Source organism: Schistocerca cancellata, chromosome 1, assembly GCF_023864275.1.
Source record: "Schistocerca cancellata isolate TAMUIC-IGC-003103 chromosome 1, iqSchCanc2.1, whole genome shotgun sequence".
Lineage (NCBI taxonomy): Eukaryota > Metazoa > Arthropoda > Insecta > Orthoptera > Acrididae > Schistocerca > Schistocerca cancellata.
In genome coordinates, this window is record NC_064626.1 from 207,287,394 (window position 1) to 207,309,936 (window position 22,543).

Here is a 22,543-nt window from a genome sequence, read left to right on the forward strand (position 1 = left end):
GCCTCATTGGTGCAAAGTAATCCATAATGTTAAGTTTCTTCATATAGGGTAATATCACGCTTACCATCTGGGAAGTTAGGCTTAACCCCTGCTTCTTTGTAATGTACACTACTGCACTTTAGGGATTAATGATTGTTAAAGCACACGTGGAGCATATAGTTATACAGAACTGATGGCACTGGTCAGTCCCCAGCATGGGAACCCAGGTTTTCAAAACCTTAATTTTGCCATTTTTGACTTCAGTGCTTTTCAATTACCACAATTCAGGAAGCATGTGTAAGTTAGGAATGCTATGAGCACAGTATTTTTGAGCAGCGTAATGCATTAAATATTTACTAACAACTGATTCTGTGAGCTCATAACAGTCACAATAAAAAGATCTATATGAGCATAATGAACTAGTAAAAAACCCCTCCTCTGTGTAGACCCGTTATTTGCCAATAATGAGGAACAGAGCAATCAACATAGAACTTCTAGCTCAGAGCTAGATGTAAATTGCTTCTTGTAAGAACCTTGCAGGGATATTCACAATAACAGCCAAGGGACACCATGGAGCTTGGGAGGGCACATTGCTTCCATATTTACAATAGCTGGATAGTCCAATGTGCAAAGCATTTTTTCTGTTTTGAGGATTTTATCAAGATGTTCTAGTGTTTAGAAACATCTTGAAACTTAATGAACTGGTTGTTGTAAGGAGATTTTGATTATTTGGGGAGATAATCTAAAAAAACATTTTTCCATAATAAAGCATTTATTATTAACAATTATTTTCTCAGATAAAACATGCCAGTAAAACTGTTTTCATAAAATTGCTCAAGTAATACAATCAACATAATTCATGTAGCACATGCACATGCCACTAGGGTTATAAACACATAAAAAGGTAACTGTTCAGAAAAGTTACATAAAATTCTAGTAAAATGAATAATTAGTTACATTTAATGTTCATTAAAAGGTTATGTAATAAAGAACAATATATAATTCTAAAGCAGTATTTTCACAGCCTGCAATTGATGTTCATTGTGTTTTATATTGGGAGTATGACTAAAACTTAATTTTCCTTTCAATGAGAATATAAATAAAAAATACTGAGGTGACATGATTTCTTCGAGCAGGAAAATATTACTTATGAAATAAAATACACAAAATAAAATACATACTCTCCTGTGTGTTCACAATAATTCACATTACATTTCCTTTTAAGTTCACTTGTCAGTCTCTCTATGAAATTTAAAAGTGAAATCACATTCGTCTCATGCATATTATCCCAAACCATCCAAAAGTTTCTGTGTGTCAACTATCTGAGTCTCTTGCTCATACAGTACTGAGTGCACATTTTGCACAACATTTTGCCTCTGATCTTGTATATGACTAAGTTTTGTAAAGTGATTGATGGATTTATTACTTATTGGAACACATTTATTAAATCTTTCTGACCGACGAGTACGCTTTGGTAATGGAGCCTCAGGAATTTCTTCTGAAGTACTGTCTGAATCTTGTGAATCATTCAATAAACTTTCAATGGTTTTCTTTCGTTCTGGTTGATGTACCTCATCACATCTAACTTCAAGATTTTCACTTTCTGTGAGTGAAGAAAGGTTGCTGTCTTCCAGGATGCCATTAACAGATCTGTGCTTAGCAGATAACTTGCAAACATCCTCTGGCTCATCTACATCTGTTTCACTGTCATAGTGATTACTTTCTCTTTCAGTCTGACTTTTTGTGGGATTGGCAGATGACATTGTTACAGATATAGCATCTGCTGCATTGATTCTGGAATTTGTGTTTACCCCATCTGCACTACTTACATCTGTTTTCTGGGATACATCTGTGCCTTCTCTAGAAAGTTCATGACTATTATCTTGCATATTCATTGACTGAATTGGTCGTTTCAAAGTGTTAGTTTTTGGCGTACGAGCTGTATCCTTATGAATAAGAGATGATGGTATAGATTTTGGTTGTATTAGCTCTAAAGGACATATTATTTCGAATTCCTTGCTTTGTTTTGCTGGACTGGTGACAACTTTTTTATCATTTTTTGTAATTGTAAGTTTTTTTACATTATTCAAGGGAACATTTGCTTGTGCACTAGTTTTCTGTGACACTAAATCAATTGCACATATTACTTCAGATATTTTCTGTGTTGTTTTACCTTTTGTTTCTGAGCTATGTAATGAGCCAGCAACATGTTCAGTTCGTTCTGATATAAGATCCTCTATACCTTTTTTTAGTAAAAGGGGTGATTTCTGATCTGCATGTGTCTGCAAAGATATACTCATTCCTTGCTGCTCTGGAACAAACTGATCAGGAATTTCATTTTTCACAGTAAAGTGGTCTTCTACTGGTATTACTGAAGTACTTGTAGATGCAATTGGGGAAGCACTTCGAGTTTTTTGCTGTACTATACTATTCTTGGAAGGCTGATGCCGAGTGGAACCTGTATGCTCTGAGACTTCTGATTCACACACCTGTTCAACAAGTGTTCTTGAAGTACATGGAACTAATGCTTCCTTTTTGCATGAAATAGTTCTATTTTCAACAAGAGGGTTAGTTTTTGTCCTTTGCTGGCTTGTCTGTTGTACATTTTGCTTATTTTTAAGCTCTTTACTTGTGTTAGAGTTAGTGGTTTGTGTGTCATTGTTTTCAACTGGCATGTCTGATGACACTTGCGATTCAGCATCAACAGCCACTGAGGGTGGAGACTTACGAACTCTACGCTGATATGGTTTCTTATTTGTTTTCCTTGTTATCCTGGTTGTCTTAGAACTAGGTTCCATTACAACAGCTGTACCACATTTGTCACTTTCTGATTCATTGGCACTGTGCTGAGTTTTTGACTTCAAATCTAAAAACAAAACAAAACAATATCCAGTAACAGATCAGGTAATTATGTTTTGAAGACTGTAAGACAGAAACAAAATGCTGTCGTAGTGCTGACTTCATGCTGAAATTAATGGAAAAAAAAAACAATGTGTTCCAAAACAAACTACTTACGCATGAAAATATGTGCAAATTATTGGTATATAATATTTTTCTATTATTACAACATCATTGTAAAAATGATACACCCGACACTCTACTTGTTCTTGGAGACAAGTGATGGCTTTCACAGTTAAACTTAAGCTGGTTTGCTGGTAATACACACTGATACCATGGGTTCTCCTAACAGTCATCATCTCCCAGTCATCAGCCACTCTTCCCTCCACTACTCCCTCCCCTCACAACCTCCTTTCTCTGCTCATCTGCTCCACTCAAGAGCACCTCACACCCCAGTTAGGCTGCAGCACTAAGACAATACAGTCAGCCATGACCTTGAGCACTGTCTAAAAGCTCAGCCCCATTTTCACTCCTTTTTATGTGCTTGTCAACCACTGATCACCTGAACTACACTGTGAATGGTTACCTGCAATCTATACATTATTTTTATTCCTTCCATGACTGTTCTGATCTGATTACTACCTCCCCCCCCCCCCTTTTCCACTTAATCATTCTTTCAATCCATCTCCCCTTTAATGCTATTTCACAAGGTTCATCTAGCTGTCCATACTACATGTACTGTACTTATCTCTAATGTTATTAAATAGACATCAAATTAACCTTGCCTTCCAGAACCACAAAACAAATAAAAAACCAAAGAAAGTACATTTCTCCCTGTTGTAACTTTCTGTTCAGGAGTAGACATTATACAGAAGGGACAGTTTAGTATGTTACTGACATTGGCTACAGCAAAAGAGTTGCACAGATTCCTTGGCATGCTCAATTTTTACCGATGCCATTTGCCACATGCCACTGAAGTGCAGGAACAACTCGTAGCTGCGGTGTCAAGTCCCAAGGCAAAGGGCACAGCATTACTGCAATGGACCCTAACAATGATCGACACATTTAAGGCAGCCAAGTAGACTCTTGGCGATGCTGCACTCCTCGTACACTCTACCACAAATGTAGCCATGGCATTAGCTGTAGACACCAGTCAAACAGCAATGAGAGTGGCACTTCAGCGATGTGTTGGCAACCTCTTGCCTTCTTTTTGTGTAAACTGACGTCAGCACAGCAAAGACAGAGTGCATACGATCGCAAGTTGTTAGCCATATATGTAGCAGTAAAGTACTTCCACACACAACTGGAAGCAAGAACCTTTACCATACGTACCGATCACAAGCCACTCACATATGCCTTCCGGCAAAACAATGACAACTGTTTGCCAAGGCAATTTAGCCAACTGGAATACGCAGCTGACATACAACACATCTCGGGTCTCAATAACGTGGTGGCTGATTGGTTGGTTGATTTGCGGTGTAAAGGCACCAAACTACAGGATCATCATTCCCGTTTTCCTGAAGAAAATGGCTCTGAGCACTATACAACTTAACTTCTGAGGTCATCAGTCGCCTAGAACTTAGAACTAATTAAATCTAAGGACATCACACACATCCATGCCCGAGGCAGGATTCGAACCTGCGACCATAGCGGTCGCTCGGTTCCAGACAGTAGCGCCTAGAACTGCACGGCCACTCCGGCCGGCGTAAAACGTACACCACAAGGAAAAGTAGAAGAAGGTATTAAAACCAAAGAGCATATGGTCTGTGCTGGCTGATCACAATAATAAAAGGGGATGAGCCAGCCACTCTGCAACACATTAAAATGTCCACCCCAAAAAAGACAAGGCAAGATGAACACACGTAGGGAAAAGATGACCACCAAGACAAACAAAAGCAAAGAAAGTGGCGACAGAATTAAAATGGTGAGAGGGTGACGACTTCAGAGAGAAGGCACTGTCGCCCAACACCAAAGGCAGGGTGTTGGGAAGGTTAAAAGTCCGCCCTAAAAGTGGACAGTCCCGCAAGATGTGGACGACAGTCATATGTGAGCCACAGTAACACTGAGGTGGATCCTCGCGACAGAGGAGGTAGCAATGTGTTAGCTACATATGGCCAATGCAGAGCCAGCAGAGAACCACAGAGTCCCTGCGAGAGGCCCGCATGGAGGTCTTGCACATATTTGTAGTCTGCTTAAGGCCACACAGTTTGTTGTGTGAACTGAGATTATGCCATTCGGTCTCCCAAAGCTGAAAAACCTTGCAGCGTGATAATGATCGCAAGTCAGTTACAGGGATGCTGATCTCCAGAAGCGGTTTCCATGTAGCCTGTCGGCAAGTTCATTACCTGGGATCCCGATGTGGCATGGGGTCCACACAAACACCATGGAATGACTGGACCATTCCAGGGCAAAGATGGACTCCTGGATGGTCACTACCTAAGGATGGCAGGGGTAACACTGGTCGATAGCTTGTAGGCTGCTCAAGGAGTCAGTACACAGAAGAAACGATTCTCTAGGGCATGAGCGGATGCGCTCAAGATCATGAGAAATGGCTGCCAGCTCTGCAGTGAAAACACTGCAGCCATCTGGTGAGGAGTGCTGTTTAATATGTCCTCCATGAACATACATGAAGCCAACGTGAACATCAGCCATCGAGCCATCAGTGTAAAAACCACTTCATGGTCCCAGTACATGTCAAGAATCGAGAGGAAGTGACAGCAGAGAGCTGCAGTGTTAACTGAGTACTTAGGATGATGGGAAAGGTCCAGCTGAAGCTGCGGCCTAGGTGTACACCATAGAGGTGTACGCGAATGGACCTCAAGTGTAGGTGGTAAAGACAGGAAAAGGAGACGGTAATTCAGAAGCGCAGGACAGCTACGAACATGTGCAATGTAACTGGCGAGCAGTTGTGCACACCAGACATGCAATTGAGGGACTCCAGCCTCTGCCAGGACGCGCCACAGTGGTGCACTGGGTGGAGTAAACGCAATGTTGAGGGCGCCACTGAGCCATAAACCAGACTCCTATAGTCAAGGCGGGATTGAACAAGGGCTCTGTAGGGCTGCAGCAGCGTAGGGCGATCTGCACGCCTGTTAGTCTTGCTCAGGCAGCGGAGGGCATTGAGGTGCTGCCAGCACTTCCACTTCAGCTGACGAAGATGAGAAAGCAATGTCAACCGGGCGTCGAAAACAAGTCCTAAGAATCGATATGTCTCCACTACAGTGAGTGGATCATCATTAAGGTAAAGTTCTGGTTCCGGATGAACGGTATGACGCTGACAGAAGTGCATCACACACGACTTTGCGGCTGAAAACTAGAAGCCGTGGTCTAGAGCCCATGACTGTGCCTTGTTGATGGCTCTCTATAGGTGCCGCTAGGCAACACCAATACTGGAGGAGCAATACAAAATGCAGAAGTCATCTGCATACAGAGAGGGTGAGACCGATGGTCTGACAGCTGCTGCTGCTGCTGCTGCTAGACCATTAATGGCCACTAAAAATAGAGATACATTCAATACAGAGCCCTGCAGGACCCCATTCTCCTGGATATGGGGGGAACTACGGGAGGCACCAACTTGGACATGGAAAGTACGGAGCAATAGGAAATTTTGGATAAAAATCGGGAGCGGGCCCCAGAGACCCCACTCATATAATGTGGTAAGGATATGATGTTGCCAAGTCATGTCGTAAGCTTTTCGTAAATCAAAAAAGACAGCAACTAGTTGTTGGCGACTGGAAAAGGCTGTTCAGATGACAGACTCGAGGGAAACTAGATTATCGATGGTAGAGTGACCCTGGCAGAAACTGCCCTGGCATGGAACGAGTAGGCCACGTGACTCCAGGACCTAACACAACCACCGACTTACCATACATTCTAAAAGCTTACAATGAACATTGGTGAGGCTGATGGGCCGACAGCTATCCACATCAAGCATGTTTTTACCGGGTTTAAACACTGGAATGATGGTGCTCTCCTGGCATTGCGACGGAAAGATGCCATCGCATCAGATCTGGTTGAAGATGACGAGGAGATATCACTTGTATTTGGATGAGAGATGTTTGATCATCTGACTGTGGATCCGATCTGGCCTAGCAGCTGTATCAGGGCCATGTGCAAGGATGCACAGAGCATTATAGGGTTCACTGTGACATTCAGTGAACGAGAGGGCTTTCCTTTCCATCCACCATTTGAGGGTGCGAAATGCTGGGGTATAATTCTCTGACATGGAGGTTTGAGCACAGTGCTCAGCAAAGTGCTTGGCAATTGTGTTTGCATTGGTAGATAATATGCCACTGATGTTAATGCCGGTAACACCTGTCGTGGTCTGGTACCCACAAACACTTCTGATCTTTGTCCATACTTGGTAAGGTGATGTATGGCACCCAATGGTCGAGACGTACCTCTCCCAACACGCCTGTTTCCGTCTTTCTATAAGCTGGTGAATGCGAACACAGAGCGGTTTAAAAGTTATTAGGTGCTGTAGGGCTGGATGCTGCTTACATTGCTGTAGAGCTTGCCAACGCTCATTAATGGCTTCAGCAATTTCTGGCAACCACCAAAGTATTGACTTTCGCCAGGGGCATCCTGAAGAACAGCGGATCATGTTTTCTGCCACAGAAACGAGCATTCAAGTGACCTGCTCAACTACCGCATCGATGATAGCAGGTGGGGGAGATTCAATGGTGACAGCAGAGGTGAAGGCTTCCCAATCTGTCTTGTTTAAAGCCCATCTTGGTAGATGTCTGGGGGAATGGTGCTGGGAAAGTGACAGGAAGATGGGAAAGTGGTCACTACCACACAAGCCATCGTGGGCTCTCCAGTGGACAGATGGGAGAAGTCCTGGGCTGCAGAGGGATAAATCAGTGGTCGAGTAAATGCCATGAGCCACACTTAAATGTATGGAGGCCCCTGTATTTAAGAGGCAGTCAAGTTGAGACAGGAAAGTTTCAACATCTCTGCCTCGGCCAGTAAGCACAGTACCACCCCACATGGGGTTATGGGCATTAAAATCTCCCGAAAGTAGGAAAGGTTTAGGAAGTGGATGAATCAGTGCAGCCAATGCATTCAGGGGTACTGTACACATCTGGAGGAAGATATACATTGCAGACAGTTATTTCCTGTGTCGTCCTTATCCTGACAGTCACAGCTTCGAGAGGGGTCTGAAGGGGCACAATTTCACTGCATACTGAGTTCAGGACATAGACACAAACTCCACCTGACACTCGATTATAGTCACTGCGAAGAGCAGGGGTCCACATTGGCAGGAATCAGGTTTCCTGGAGGGCAATGCAGAAAGCAGGTGTAAAGCTTAACAGTTGTCGTAGCTCAGCCAGGTGGTGGAAAAAACCACAGCAATTCCACTGGAGGATGACATTATCGTGAGGCTGGCAAGGCATGAAGCATGCAAGGAGGAGTTTACGCCTCAGGGTCACCTGCTGCCACTGATTGAGTATTTGTATCCATTCCTATTGTGGATGAGGTATCAGTTTAGATCCAGGGCCTCAGGGGACACTGAGATCTCCAACTCATCCGCAGGTGTAGAATTGGTAGGTTGGATGGTTGGATTGGAGAAGGGACCAAACTACATGGTCATCAGTCCCTCCCATCTTGAAATAACTACGACCGATAAAACCTCACACTATAAGAGGGAACTACAATAGCCATAAAATTACGAATGATTGACAGAGACGGAAGGAAGAAGGCACAAGAAGTGAGGAGGGAAAGAAAGTGACGTATGAAAGGAGCATGAAGGAAGAAGCACAGGTAGACAAGATAGACACTCAAGATAAAACGGATCCCATAAGGAAAGGAGTGGTAAGGCCCATAAACTGAGATCAACCACTGAGGCATTGTCAGCTAACGCCAGGGATAGCGAGTCAGGAAAGCTAAGAGTCCATCACAGGGCAGTTAAGTTGGGACAGTCCAGTAAGAGGTGAACTACAGTCAACATCGATCCACAATGACAGAGAGGGGAGTCCTCACGACGGAGGAGATAACCATGAGTCACCCAAGTATGGCTGATACAGAGCCAGCAAAGGATGACAGAGGTCTTACGAGAGGCCAGTAAGGAGGACCACCACATAGTTGTAGAATCCTTTATCGCCCTGAGCTTTTTCGTTGAAGAAAGAGTGTGCCATTCGGAGTTCCAAAGTCCCAAAACCTGACGACGTAATGCAGAGTGAAGGTCTATTTCCGTAATGCCAATAGCAAGAGATGGCCTGTTTAGTAGCCAATTTAGCGAGTCGATTCACTAGTTCATTACCAGGGGTCCAAATGAAAACCACTGAGCTTCCACATTGATCAAGGAGAAAAAGGGAGTCCTGGATAGCTATGACCAACGGGTCGCAAGGGAAGCACTGGCCGATAGCTTGCAAAACGCTCAAGGAGTCACTACAGATAGTGAAGGACAGTCATGAGCAGAAGTGGACATGGTTCAGTGCACACAAGATGACTACCAATTGCAGTAAAAACACTACAGCCATCTGGCAAGGAATGACGTTCCTCGTGTCTCGCATAGGTGTAAGCATTACCAGTGTGACCAGAAACCATGGAGCCATCAGTATAAATCACTTCTGAACCCTGGAATGAACTGAGGAGACAGTAGAATTGGTGGTGAAGGGCCACCAGAGGGACAGAATCCTTTGAATTGGTGGAGAGATCAAGACAGAGCTGTGGCCAAGAAACGCACTATGGAGGAGGTACATGTGTGAGCGGAGAAAAGAGGCGGTAAAGGGAAGTGCTGGGGCTCAGTAAAGAGCGACTGAATGCGGACAGCCGTGGTAAGCCCACACTGTGGCCGCTGTCACGGGAGGGTGATCTCTGTGTCTGGATAAAGGAGACCATAATTAGGGTGCTTTGGGGTGCAGTGAATGCGGAGTGTGTAGGATATCAGCTGCTGTTGGCGCAAAACTCGCAGCGATGGAATTCCTACCTCTGCGAGAAGGCTAATCATGGGGCTAGTCTGGAAGGCACCAGTCGCAAGTCGTACCCCACAATGGTGGATGGGGTCTAGTATCTGCAATGTTGAAGGTGAGAACCACAGACAGGACTCCTGTAGTCTAAACGAGACTGGACCAGAGCTTTGTACAATTGCAGTAGAATAAAGTGGTCTGCACCCCAGGTGGTGTTGCACAGACATCGAAGAACATCGAGATGTAACCAGCACATCCTCTTCAGCTGGCGAAGATAAGGGAGCCACATCAACCACGCATTGAAGACCAGACCCAAGAAGCAATGGGTGTCCACCACCTCGAGGGATTGGCCATCGAGGGACAGGTCCAGATGGGGATGGACTGTGTGGTGATGGCAGAAATGCATTACACACAACTTGGCCACCAAAAACTGAAAACCATGGGAGAGAGCCCAAGATTGTGTCTGGTAGATTTCCCCCTGTGGACAGTGTTCTGCAGTGCCCATGATGGAGGAAGCGACATAGATACAGAAATCGTCAGCATACAAAGAGGGGGACACTGTCGGCCCAGCAGCTGCCACCAGTCCATTAATGGCTGAGAAAGAGAGGGATGCTTAGCACGGAACCCTGATGAACCCCATTTTCTTGACAATGGGAAGTGCTGTAGGAGGAACCGACTTGGACCCAGAAAGAGCAACAAGAAAGAAAGTTATGGATAAAAACGGGCAGAGTGCCACAAAGGCCCCATTCATGAAGGGTGGTGAGGGTGTGGTGGCGCTGTAGGCTTTATGCAGGTCAAAGAAGACTGCAATGACATGTTGCCGATGGGCGAAAGCTGACAGGATAGCAGACTCCAGGTGGACGAAGTTATCCACTGTAGAGCAGCAACAGTAAAAACCACCGTGACTCGATGACAAAAGGTCACAGGATTCAAGGATCCAAAACAGCCGCCGACTCACCATGTGTTCAAGGAACTTGCAGGGGGTGTTGGTAAGGCTAATTTAGCTATCCAACTGAAGATGTGGCTTCCCAGGCTTCAACATCAGAATAACAATGCTTTCCTGCCACTGGATAGGAAATACCCCCTCACACCACAGATGGTTGAAAAGAGTCAGTATATGACGGTGGCCAGCCACCGATAAGTGTTGGAGAATTTGGTTACATATTTGGTTACATGTTCGATCCGGTCCAGGAGCTGTGTTGGCACAAGAGGCGAGAGCACTGGCGACTTCCCACTCACTAAATGGGGCATTATAATGCTCCAAACAGCAAGAAATGAAAGACAAAGGCAGTCGTTCCAAGCACTCTTTCAGGATGAGGAACATTGGTGGATACTGAGTCGATGCAGAGGCTTGGGCAAAGTGTTGAATGAAATGCTCTACAACAAAGTCCGGATGGATAAGAACACCACCACACACAGAAATTCCTGCAACGCTGGTGGGAGGACTGTGCCCAAAAATTCACCTGAGTTTCGCCCAGACTTGTGAAGAGAGGGTGTATGGTCCTATGGTAGTCACGTATCGTTCCCAGCAAATCTGTTTCTGAAAGTTGATTAGGTAACGGGCCTGGGCACGGAATCATTTAAAGACCAGATGGAAAGCAGTAGAAGGATGACGTTTGAAGTATTGAAGAGCAAGGCGATGGTCTTTTATGGCAATTTCCGAAGTCCACCAAGGGACCTTCTTCCGATGGGGGGAACCCGAGGAAGAAGGGATGGCTGAAACAGCTGCAGAAGGAATGGTGGCAGTCAAAGTCTGTGTAGACTCATCAATACTGCTGTGTCATGGTACAGGGGGGATGGTAGCAGACGAGGAGGCACCCCAATCAGCTTTAGAGAAGGCCCACCTGGGAGAGTGATGGAGCGAGATACACTGAAGAAAGGTCAAAACAATTGGGTAATGATCGCTGTCACATAAGTCATCGTGGAAATCCCACCGAATCAAGGGAAGAAGGCTGGGACTGCAGATGGAGAGGTCAGTGGCAGAGAAAGTGTGTGGGAGCACCGAACAGAGGTCAAGCCCTGCCAGAACAGCTTCAACTGTCCTGCCCAGGGCAGTAGTCGTGTGACTACCCCAAAGAGGGTTGTGGGCATTAAAGTCCCATAGAAGCAGGAAAGGACAAAGGAGGTTGTTGAAGGAGTGTGGTTAGGGCAAGGGATATGGGCAGCCTGTCAGGTGGGAGGTAGAGATTACAGATTGTGGTTGGAGTGACCTTGACAGCACTTGCTTCCAGAGTGGTATGGACGGGAACCCATTTACTAACAATGTCCTTGCGAACCAAGGTGCAAACACCACCAGGAGCTTGCAAGGGGCCAATTCGGTTTTGACAGAAAGTGTGGAACCCATGAAGAGTGGGTGAGTAAGAATTGACAATATGGGTCTCCTGGAGAGCAATGCAAGCAGCAGAGGAGGAGGAAAGAAGGGGCTGCAGCTCCGGGAGGTGATGCAAATATCCATTACTATTCCACTGGAGGATTCTGAAGCTGGAATCCAAATGGGAAGCGAACGGACCGGAGCCAGTCATGCCGCTGAGCCGCCATCCGTCACCGATAAGGATGGGATAATGTACATATAGGTGGGGTCAGATTCTGTTGGTTCATTGGCTGGAGGAGCAGAAGGCGGCACCTCAGGGAGTACCAGAGGAGCCTTGCCCTTGTTATTGTGTTTCTGCTGCTTCTCTTGTGAAGATGGCCGATGTGGAGCTGCAGATCGCCTTTCAGGAGGGTGCCAGGAAGAGGAGTCCCAGGAGGGAGCTCCAGCACCAGTTGCTGCCGAAGAAGGGGAGCACTTCTCCGGTGGGGGAGAGGGAGCAGCACCTGAAGGGGTGGGTATGAGTACTGATGGGGAGTGGGAGAGGGAAGGGGAGTGGGAGAGGGAGGGTGATGAGGAAGGTGTGGGGCGAATGGGACAGGGCTGGGATGAGGATGAAGTGGGATGGGGAATGGACATAACTGAAGCAAAAGTAGAAGTTATAGGCAAGGGATGTAGTTGGTCATAGTTTTGACAAGCCTCGATGTAGGTAAGTCGATCTAAGGTCTTGTACTCTTGAATCCATCGTTCTTCCACATACATCGGGCATGCTGGCGAGCATGGAGGGTACTGCACTTTACAATTTACACACACTGGCAATGGAGCACAGGCACTCCCCTCATGGAGGGGGCACGCACAGTCACCGCAGAGGGGATCATGGGTGCAGCGGGAAGACATGTGTCCAAACCGTAAGCATTTAAAGCATCTCATTGGTGGTGGAATGTAAGGTGTTACATCACACCGATACACCATCATCTTGACCTTCTCTGGGAGGGTGTCCCCCACGAAGGCCAGGATAAAGGCGTCTGTATCGGTGTGATTGTTTTTAGGGTCTTGTTGTACATGGCGAATAAATCGAACTCCTCACCACTCAAGGTTTGCATGGAGCTCCTCATCAGTTTGGAGAAGGAGATCCCAGTAGAAAATGATGCCCTGTACTGAGTTCAAAGATTGGTGGGTGCAACAGAGACTGGGATGTCACCGAGATGGTCACAAGCACACTGGGCTTCAGACTGGGCAGCAGAAGATGTCTTCATGAGCAAAGAACCCGACCTCATCTTACTCATGTATTCCACTTCGCCATACTTATCTTCAATCATCTCCACAAAACCAAAGGCCTGGTCGTGGCAAAACTTTCGCCATCTGACCTGGTACAAACCAGGTACCGAGGGAAAGGTTTCAACCCAAGCTGTCACGCTTGACCCTCCTCCCAGGTGGTGGCCAGGATGGGGAAGGCCAAACGATTAGAAGAAGGAGTGTCATATCTTCTATCACTCTTAGAGATGGCCACAGAATGGCCAGGATGTTAACGCTTTTGTCACTTCATGTGCAAGGCATCTGCCCTAGTACCACCCATCTGACCAGGGGCTTGCCCCGTGGGTGCCACCCAGTCACAGCAAAGGCCATCTGGCACAGTGGCCATTGCTGGAAGTTCTGATGCCCCAAAGTGATGAACATCGACTCCTTGGCATACACGAGGCGTTAACAGCTCAGGTACTAGCAGTGTGATCCCTGTGTTGTCAGGGGGCTCAGCCAAGTGGGTACTTAACAGCCCCACCACAGGGACTGGCTACCGTGCTCCACCACAGGGACTGGCTATCGTGCTGGTGACATAGCAGGAAGGGGGCAAGGGAAAAAGGGAGTGGAGGGGGAGAGGAGGCTGCACCATGGAAACTAGGTTGGGAGTTCATCCCCAAATGGCTCACACTGAATGGAAAACCTTTGAAATGGTTGCGCCCAAAGAAGGTACTTTGGAAGGAGATTTTCCCCCTACCACCATGGCGACAGATGTATTCAGGAGGCCCGGAGAGCCCACTGTTCATGGCACAGAGTGATGAACCACTGGCACTTGGGAAGATGATGGTAATGTAGCTGCAGCATATGTGGATGTCAACCAAACGGGGTGTCATCACTCCAATTTACGTTTCGCCTCTTGGTAAGTCAACCAGTCCAGGGTCTTGTACTCCATGATTTTCCGCTCCTTTCGGAGTACTGTGCAGTCTGGCGAGCACGAGCAGAGGGAGTGCTGCTCTCCACAGTTGATACAAGTGGGAGGAGGCACACAGTGAGTATCTGGGTGCAGTGGACATCCACAGTCGCGACATGTGGCATTGGAAGTGCAGTGGGAAGACATGTGCACGAATTTCCAGCACTTACAGCACCGCATTGAGGGAGGAATGTATGGTTTAACATCACAATGGTAAACCATCACCTTGACCTTTTCAGGCAATCAATCACCCTCAAAGGCCACGATGAAGGTCCCGGTAGCAGCCCTGTTGTCTTTAGGTCCCCTGTAAATGCGCCGGATGAAATGAACACCCCGCCGTTCTAGACTGGCGCAGTGCTTGTCATTAGACTGCAAGAGGAGGTCGCAATAGAAAATAATCCCCTGGACCATGTTGAGGCTTTTATAGGGAGTGACAGAAACAGGAATATCACCCAGCCAGTCACAAGCGAGTAACACCTGGAATTGGGCTGGGGATGCTGTCTGAATCAAGACTGCACCACTTCTCATCGTGGACAGCGCTGTCACTTCCCCAAACTTATTCTCCAGATGTTCAACAAAAAAATTGAGGCTTCATAGGTAGAAAGGAGTCCCCCATCCATTCTGCTACAGTCTAAATACTGAGGTGAATATGGCTCTCTTATTTCTGTAGCCCTACGTTCCTCCCATGGTGTAGCATGGGAGGGAGACGATTTAGGGTCATATCCATCAGCATTGAACTTGACCTCGTCCTTCTTAGAGACTGCTGGCGCCATACGGTCACCAACAAGAGATGACTTAGTCCACTTCATTGCGGGTCATCCGCCCTGATGCCACCCACTCCGATCAGGGGCTCTCCTCACGGGTGCCACCCAGCCACAACAAAGGCCACCTGGTATGATGGCCATTGCCAGGAGTTCTGATGCCCCAGGAAGACAGGCATCTACTCCTTGGCATACATGGGGAGTTTACAGCTCGGGCATCAGCAGTGTGATCCCTGTGTTGTCAGGGGGCTACCACCAAATGAGTACATGACAGACTCACCACAATGGACTGGCTACCATGCTGGATATTGGGTGCACAGAAATCCAATACTGTCATGGGGGTGAAAGAGGACATGAGACAATGGAAGAAGATGACATACCCTGAAAAAGTGTCCTCGCCCAAATAGTTGAATTGCAGATGGAGATGCAAATTCATGACAAGAGGTTCAGGAGATTGAATTAAGGGCACTGTGGTAACTCATGCACAACATAAGGCGCCCTTCCCCATATGGCCTGCACTTCTGTAGAATTTGGAAAGTGGCAGGACAAATCATAAAATGGGACCTGAACTTATATAGCCAAAAAGTGTGAGACTCCTTTTATTCACCTCTTGCGACAGGCAGGAATACCCTGGGCCTATTCTAATCCCCAAACCATAGGGGGGTGGTGGCTGGCTGCTTGTCACTGTTTAGCACCGTCAGGAGACTGTCAATCGTTCACGCCTATGCAATGCGCAACAGACTGATCAGCTGATTCGTAACTTTCTGCATGATATGCAGACTGGCCTACAGCTCACACTTGTCAATGTACCTGAAGCAAACACACAACTTTATTGTGACACTTACACAGGAAGAAACCACCCATATGTGCCAGCAGGACTACAAAGGTTGATTTTCCATGGCCTACACGATCTCTGCCACCCAGGCGTCAGAGCGTTGATGAAACTTGTCCTCTCCCATTATGTTTGTCAGCAATGGGCCTGCTCTTGCGTAATATGCCAACAGAGCAAGATTACATGGCACATGCATGTGCCCACTGGCAACTTTCCAGAGGTCACTGAGAGATTTGCCCATATTTGCCTGGACATTGTAGGCCACTGCCACCATCAGAAGTACAGCAACGCCTATTAACAATTATCGATAGATTCAGGTATTGGCCTGAAGCAATACCAGTCGAAAATACCTCTGCCGAGACATTGGCAGCAACGTTTGTGGCGCAATAGGTTACGCAATTTATTTGTCTGCTACATATAAAGACTGATAGAGGACGCCAGAATCTGAGTTTTTCATGCAGGTAGGCAAATTATGTGTGCAACACACTATCTGACCACAAGCTACCACCCAGTCAACAATGGGATGGTGGAGCACTGGCATCACTCCTTGAAAGCAGCATTAATGTGCTATGATACAAATTGGACCACAACCTTACCGCTCGTACTTCTCGGCCTATGAACAGTACACAGGCCAGACCTGAATGTATCACCGGTGGACCCTGTTTATGGAGAGACACCTCATCTACCAGGGGAAATTGTTGAGTCAAGAGCATTGTCAAGAGACCCTTGATCTCAAACAGAATTAATAACCTGACTCAGAGAACACAGTGCTCAAATGTCATTGCTCAGGTGTCATAACATGGATCATGTCCTACATTTGTGCATAAAGAGTTAACAAACAGCACTTACACCATGCTTCAACGAGACGGAGTTAAAGCACCTCTCACATTGCCATACTTGCTTTACAGAGCATCCTTAAGCCTGGAGCAAGTAATGGCCTAAAGCCCCTGACATGTAGGCTGCTTTGCATGACAGGTGTGTTGTGAGAGTAGACTGCCCCAGTGCCTACAGACAGCAGCCGTATGAGTTTCCTTCTTCGAAACAAAGACTGTGTCCAAAGGCTTAATTATTTCAGCATTCTTCTTCATTTTTTTCTGTAGTGACCCAACACCATCTCTATGTGATGAATAGCAGTCTATCCTTTCCATAATACTGTTGTTGTTCCATCCCAGGCTTCCCATTTTTAAATGCAAGGAAAAGATACATACCTGATAACTCTTGTTCTAGGCTTGCAATTCTCTCTTTTTTGGAATTTAAAACACACAAAAATTTGCTGTACAAAATATTTTCAATCTCCTTTTTGTTCTGGGTATATTCTTCTATTTTTTGCACCAAAGTCATTCTCTCTGCAATTGTGGAAAATAATTGACACTATATAGTTAACTAATTTACTTTCACACAAAATACATACGAATTACTCTATGTAAATAACAAAATAAAACCAATGAAAACAAGAAAAGAACAGCTTTGCTTAAAAATTCTTAGAATGAAAGCAGTAACAAAAATCTAGATTTGTATAAGAAAAATCTTATGAGAATCAACAAAAATGAGAACCTAAATAAATACATATGGTTATTTCAATTTGATGATAACTTTTATAATGCCATCTGTAAAGACAGTTATTTAAGACTATGATTGATAAAAATATGCATTTTCTTTGACCAGAGAACAGAAATATGTTGTTAACAATACAATCAGTTCATAATCCTAGAGAAACAACACACAAGTTACATTAATAGCTACTATAGTTGGCATATCATATATAAGCAGCAATTAGAAGGCAAAAATCATTACTGAAACAACTATAATTGAATGTAAAATACAAATGACAGAATAAGAGTAAGTAATATGGAAATAGCAATGGGACTACTGATATCTTTGGCTAAAACTTTATTTGCTCCTCCTATGTTTCACAGAAATGAAGTACCAGATTCTTGACTTTAGTGCAATTTTCTTTCAATCTTCTTTTCTCTGTTCTAGTTTTAGTAACAAGCAAATTATTTTATTTTGTCTTCTGTATTTTTCAAGTTAATGCTTTTAGCTCGCTCATGGACACAAGTATTTATATGGCACACTAGAAACCAGAATCTAAACTAAGGCACAACTTTAAGACAAATTAGTGTTTCCACCATAAGTAGGAACCACACATTTGAATAAACAGTCAAACTTGTTTGATTAGAAACAAATTACCACATTGTTTTAACAATATCTTAGGCCAGAGACACTAATAATTTCCTTGCTTGCACAAATAGTGACAGGAACTACCATTAATATTTGCAAATTTAAAGGTGAGAATGAATCAGTCAGAAATGTTTGGGGACATATGAGATTATGCTACTTTGAGGCTACATCAGACAGACAGCAGGCTGAATGCACTGTTGCCTACTGCAGTCAGCTGTGGCCGATCAGAATGCAAGCCAGTCACAGCAATGCACACGTTGAATGGCACTCGAAAATACTCCACCTGCTGTGCAATAAACATGAGTAACATTTCTGATGATGAGCAACTGTTGTTTTCCTTTGCATTATCTTTGAGGAAGCAAAGAAAGAGAGTCTATACTATTACTAGTAAACCACAAGAGTATGGTGAATTTCAGTCTCTTCAAGGATCCATCCTGTTAAGATCATTCCTTTACCTATTTTTGTAGATCTTGTGAATATTTTGAAATGTTAACTTAAGTTCATTGAACTGAAAATCTGGGTTAACTACAGTCATGCATTGTTTTAAGCACTCAGAACTTTTTATTAAATGATTCTTCAGAATGATAATGCATTATTATTATTATTATTATTATTTCTTTCCTTTAACAATGGAAAGTGATGCAGACCTTGATCAAGCGTGACTTCCTTTTAACTGTACGGTATATGTTACATTGCATTTAGGAATTTCGGGTAATTGAACATGTATCAGTAATTACAGATTTCTGTAGTTGTATATATACATTTGGATGTAGCTGTACTGCGTTGATGGACTGGTGAATATTGTGTAGTATGACTCCTGTAGTTGATAGTGTAATTGGTATAATGTCAACTTTATCCTGATGCCACATGTCCTTGACTTCCTCAGGCAGTTGGATGTATTTTTCAACTTTTTCTCCTGTTTTCTTCTGTATATTTGTTATTTGTTCTCTCAAAGGAACAGTTATGATATAGAATTGTTGGCTCTTAGTTCATGCAAACAAACTGTTATATCAAGTGAACTATATAATACATATCCATCCACCAAATAAGTAATCTTTCTGTTTCTTCCAACAATTCTTACTTTTCCAACTAAAGTCTTTGTTGAAAATCACAATCTGCCAGTTGCTTGTGGTGGGCAAGAGCAGTCTAATGCAGACACCCACCTCCTTTTCGATGGGGTATAATATATCTTCTTATACTTTGCCGAGCATGCACACAGTGTGTGCCAAAGATAACGACAGTTCACGTCCGCTGCCTGATAGTGTACAGTGTGTTTGGAATTCTAAGATCTGTATCTGCTCTCTTATAATGGGACTCATGGGATGAAAAGAAAAGCAAGCCCTCTCAACTGTTAGCTATCATGTGATGCAGACAAAAAAGTAATCTCATGGATCATAGTATTATTATTCACAATAGCACTAAATGAAGGAATAGCGTTATTGTATTTTCTCCAAACTAAGCTTCAAGGTGAGATCGTTATTTCAATGACTTCTGATTTCAGTTACCTCGACCCAGATTCATAAGTACATGCAGTTCGCAGTTCTGAGGGATAATTTAGCACAGCCTACCCTGCAACACCCTTGAAATCTTTCCAGACTGTTTCTGACCACCCTGTATATGATAGAATGATGCCATAAAATGTAGCACATAGACAATGATGGGTTGCCCAATCTCTGTTTAATTGACCTTTTAATTCTAGAAAAAAATAATCAGTCTCAATAAAAGGAGCAATCTCATTTTCTCATTCTAATGAATTTTAATAGTGAGAATGCTTTCAATGATTACTTGTGGGAAAAATGCATTTTTATTTTGCCTAATGGACTTATTTGCATGTGGACATAAGAATCTTGGGCTCAGGACAGAAAAAGGGAATGGCCTCTGCATAATTAATTTTTACAATGAAGCATTCGAATTTGTACAAGTGAGTATGAAACAGAACCTGTAGGGGTAGGTACAAGTCAAGAAATAGCATAATACTAATACACAGTTATTAAAAACTGCCAGAAAATCCATATGAATGAGGTTTTACCTCCATTCTATGTAAGTTGTACAATACAATAGTCATGAGCAGAGAATCCTACGTTCAGGACAGGCCCAAGGACAACAGTTTCAAACTACAAAATTTGTGACTAGACAGAATTGCTTGGTAGGGAGGAAGCAGCATGTAATCTTGGTTGAAGAATTGTTGATAGATGTAGAAGTGCCATCAGAGCAAGCAAGCCTAAAGAGTGTGTGTGTGTGTGTGTGTGTGTGTGTGTGTGTGTGTGTGTGTGTTTTAGTGAGCTAGCAAATAATATTAATAGTAACATGAAATGTTTTGCAGGTGAAGCAGCCACCTAGAATGAAGTAAAATCTGAAAATAAGTTGCGCAAATATCTAGTCAGACCTTGACAAGATTTCCAAGTGGTGCTAAGATTGACAGTTTGTCTTAAACTTAAAACTGTCACAAAACAATTTATGGGGACAAGAAATAGAATGATCACATAGACTGTTGTAGGAAAAGCAGGTGGCAAGCTTCATTTCATTGCTGGGTATACAAAGAGAACCACAGGCTTTTCTGACTGAAGGAAGAGTTTCATGGAAATTGTGAAAAACTTGTAGTACAAAAACCTGAATATGAAAATCAACTATTCTCTGAAAACATGTTTAGACAGTTCAAAAAACCAATATAAAATGAGGGATCTAGGAATATGGGACAACCCCCTATGTACTGCCACCACAGGGACCATAAAAACAAATTCAGACTAATAATGGTATGCACACAGGCATTTAAGCAGCCATTATTTTTGCAATCCATATGCAAATGGAACAGGAAGAAACTCTAACATCTACTATAACAGGAATTATCCTCTGGCACGCACTTCACAGTAGTTACCACAGTATGGCTGCAGATGTAGTTATTAGCTGTAGATAGGCAGTCATAATATCCACTGTGTCTGTGACTTCTTTAGTTAGTGATCAAGGTGCAGGTGCTACACTAGTGTGAGAAAGACACTTCTGGATCCACTTCTAAGAAAGGAGAACCCTACATATTTGTGCAAGAAATGTATTTACTGGACACAAATGTGAGTTGGCAAATGTCTAATAAGTATTTTGACAATTTAATTGCTATGGCTTTATTTATTGATTTTATTTAGTTCACTGTTGCTATTTGAGTTTACATTTTGTGATTTACAGATATCGAGCGAAGCTGTGGACACTAGAAAATGGAGTGCCAAGTGGAGGGATCAGAACATTTCTCATATTCTGCTATTTGACCACAACAGAAGGATTACAGCAGCAAAGGAAGCCAGAAACATTTGCACCGTATATGGGCATAATGCCACTGGATAGAGTACTGCAAGAAAATGGTTTTCTAGTTTTAAGGAGGATCATTTTGGCATTATTGACTCTCCACATTCAAGGAGATCTTTGGGGTTTGATGATGATCATGTAAACAAATTAAGCCACAATGATCCATATCAGTGTACACCAGAACTGGCAAATGTGTTAAACTGTGATCATTCCACCATTGTGCGACATTTGCACGTAATGGGGAAGGTTCAAAAATTGTGTGTATGGGTGCAGCATGCTAAGCCAAAACCACAAAAATCAGCAGGTGGCAATGTGTGGATCTCTGCTTGCCTGCCATCAACTGGCTCATGAGCAACACCAACTAGTTCTATCTTGTATCATTACTTGTGACAAGAAATGGTGCATTTATGTTAACATACGGAAAAGAAAGGAATGGTTGACCCTAAACAAAGCAGCAACTCCCATACAAAGCCCTTCGCACATCCACAACAGCTAATGTTATGCACATCTGGTGGAAGAACAACAGGGTGATGTACCACGAATTGTTTCCCCGAGGTGTAACCAACAACATTTATGCCAACAACTGAGACATCTTGCAGATGCAATCCAAGAACAACCAGGAAGACTACATGAAGTGATGCTACTCCCCGATAATACTCAGCAGCATTCTGATAGACTGGCAAAAAAACACAATACAGGAGTTGATCTTGCATCTCAGATTTTTACTTTTCCCATTCTCTATCGAACAGCCTTCACGGAACTTCCTTTCCTGATTAAAATACACCCTCAAAATGTTTCTCTGAATTCTTTGCCTCAAAACTACATGAGTTCTAGTGTCACAGAACTGGAATGTTACCCCAGCATTGGTAGACTGCCATAAATAATGAAGAATATATTATTCATGACTAAAGTCTCTGTTACATGTATGTGTCGCATTTCTTAAAAAGATGAAAAACACTACAACTTATGCTCCAACCCAAAATATTTTTTGAAACAAAAGAAAGTGATTCATATATGAATACCACTGGCTTTTGTCAAACGTGTGCGAGTGATTGGACATTAATGTGCTTATACTTGAAGCAGGAAGGCAATCTGCGATCAGTATTCAACGAGATGGGCTGTGGCACTTTGTACAGCAGTACAATATTTGAAATCCATTACAAAAGTGTTATCATGAAACAACAGAAATAGTACTAGTAATCCTTTTTTGGTGGCAGATAATGACTTTAGCAT

The 22,543-nt window shown here is 43.8% G+C and overlaps 1 protein-coding gene across 1 annotated transcript in view; it reads right to left on the minus strand.

Annotated features, from left to right (window-relative positions):
• Positions 1-743: 743 nt before the first annotated feature.
• LOC126169063 (uncharacterized) overlaps positions 744-22,543 on the minus strand; it is a 33,439-nt gene continuing 11,639 nt past the window's right edge. Inside the window, exons 4-5 of the mRNA XM_049920611.1 lie at positions 17,044-17,181; positions 744-2,845 (exon numbers count right to left, since the gene is read on the minus strand). Coding sequence (XP_049776568.1) covers positions 1,263-2,845; positions 17,044-17,181 — 1,721 coding nt within the window. The 3' untranslated portion in view covers positions 744-1,262. The remainder of the gene's footprint in view (positions 2,846-17,043; positions 17,182-22,543) is intronic.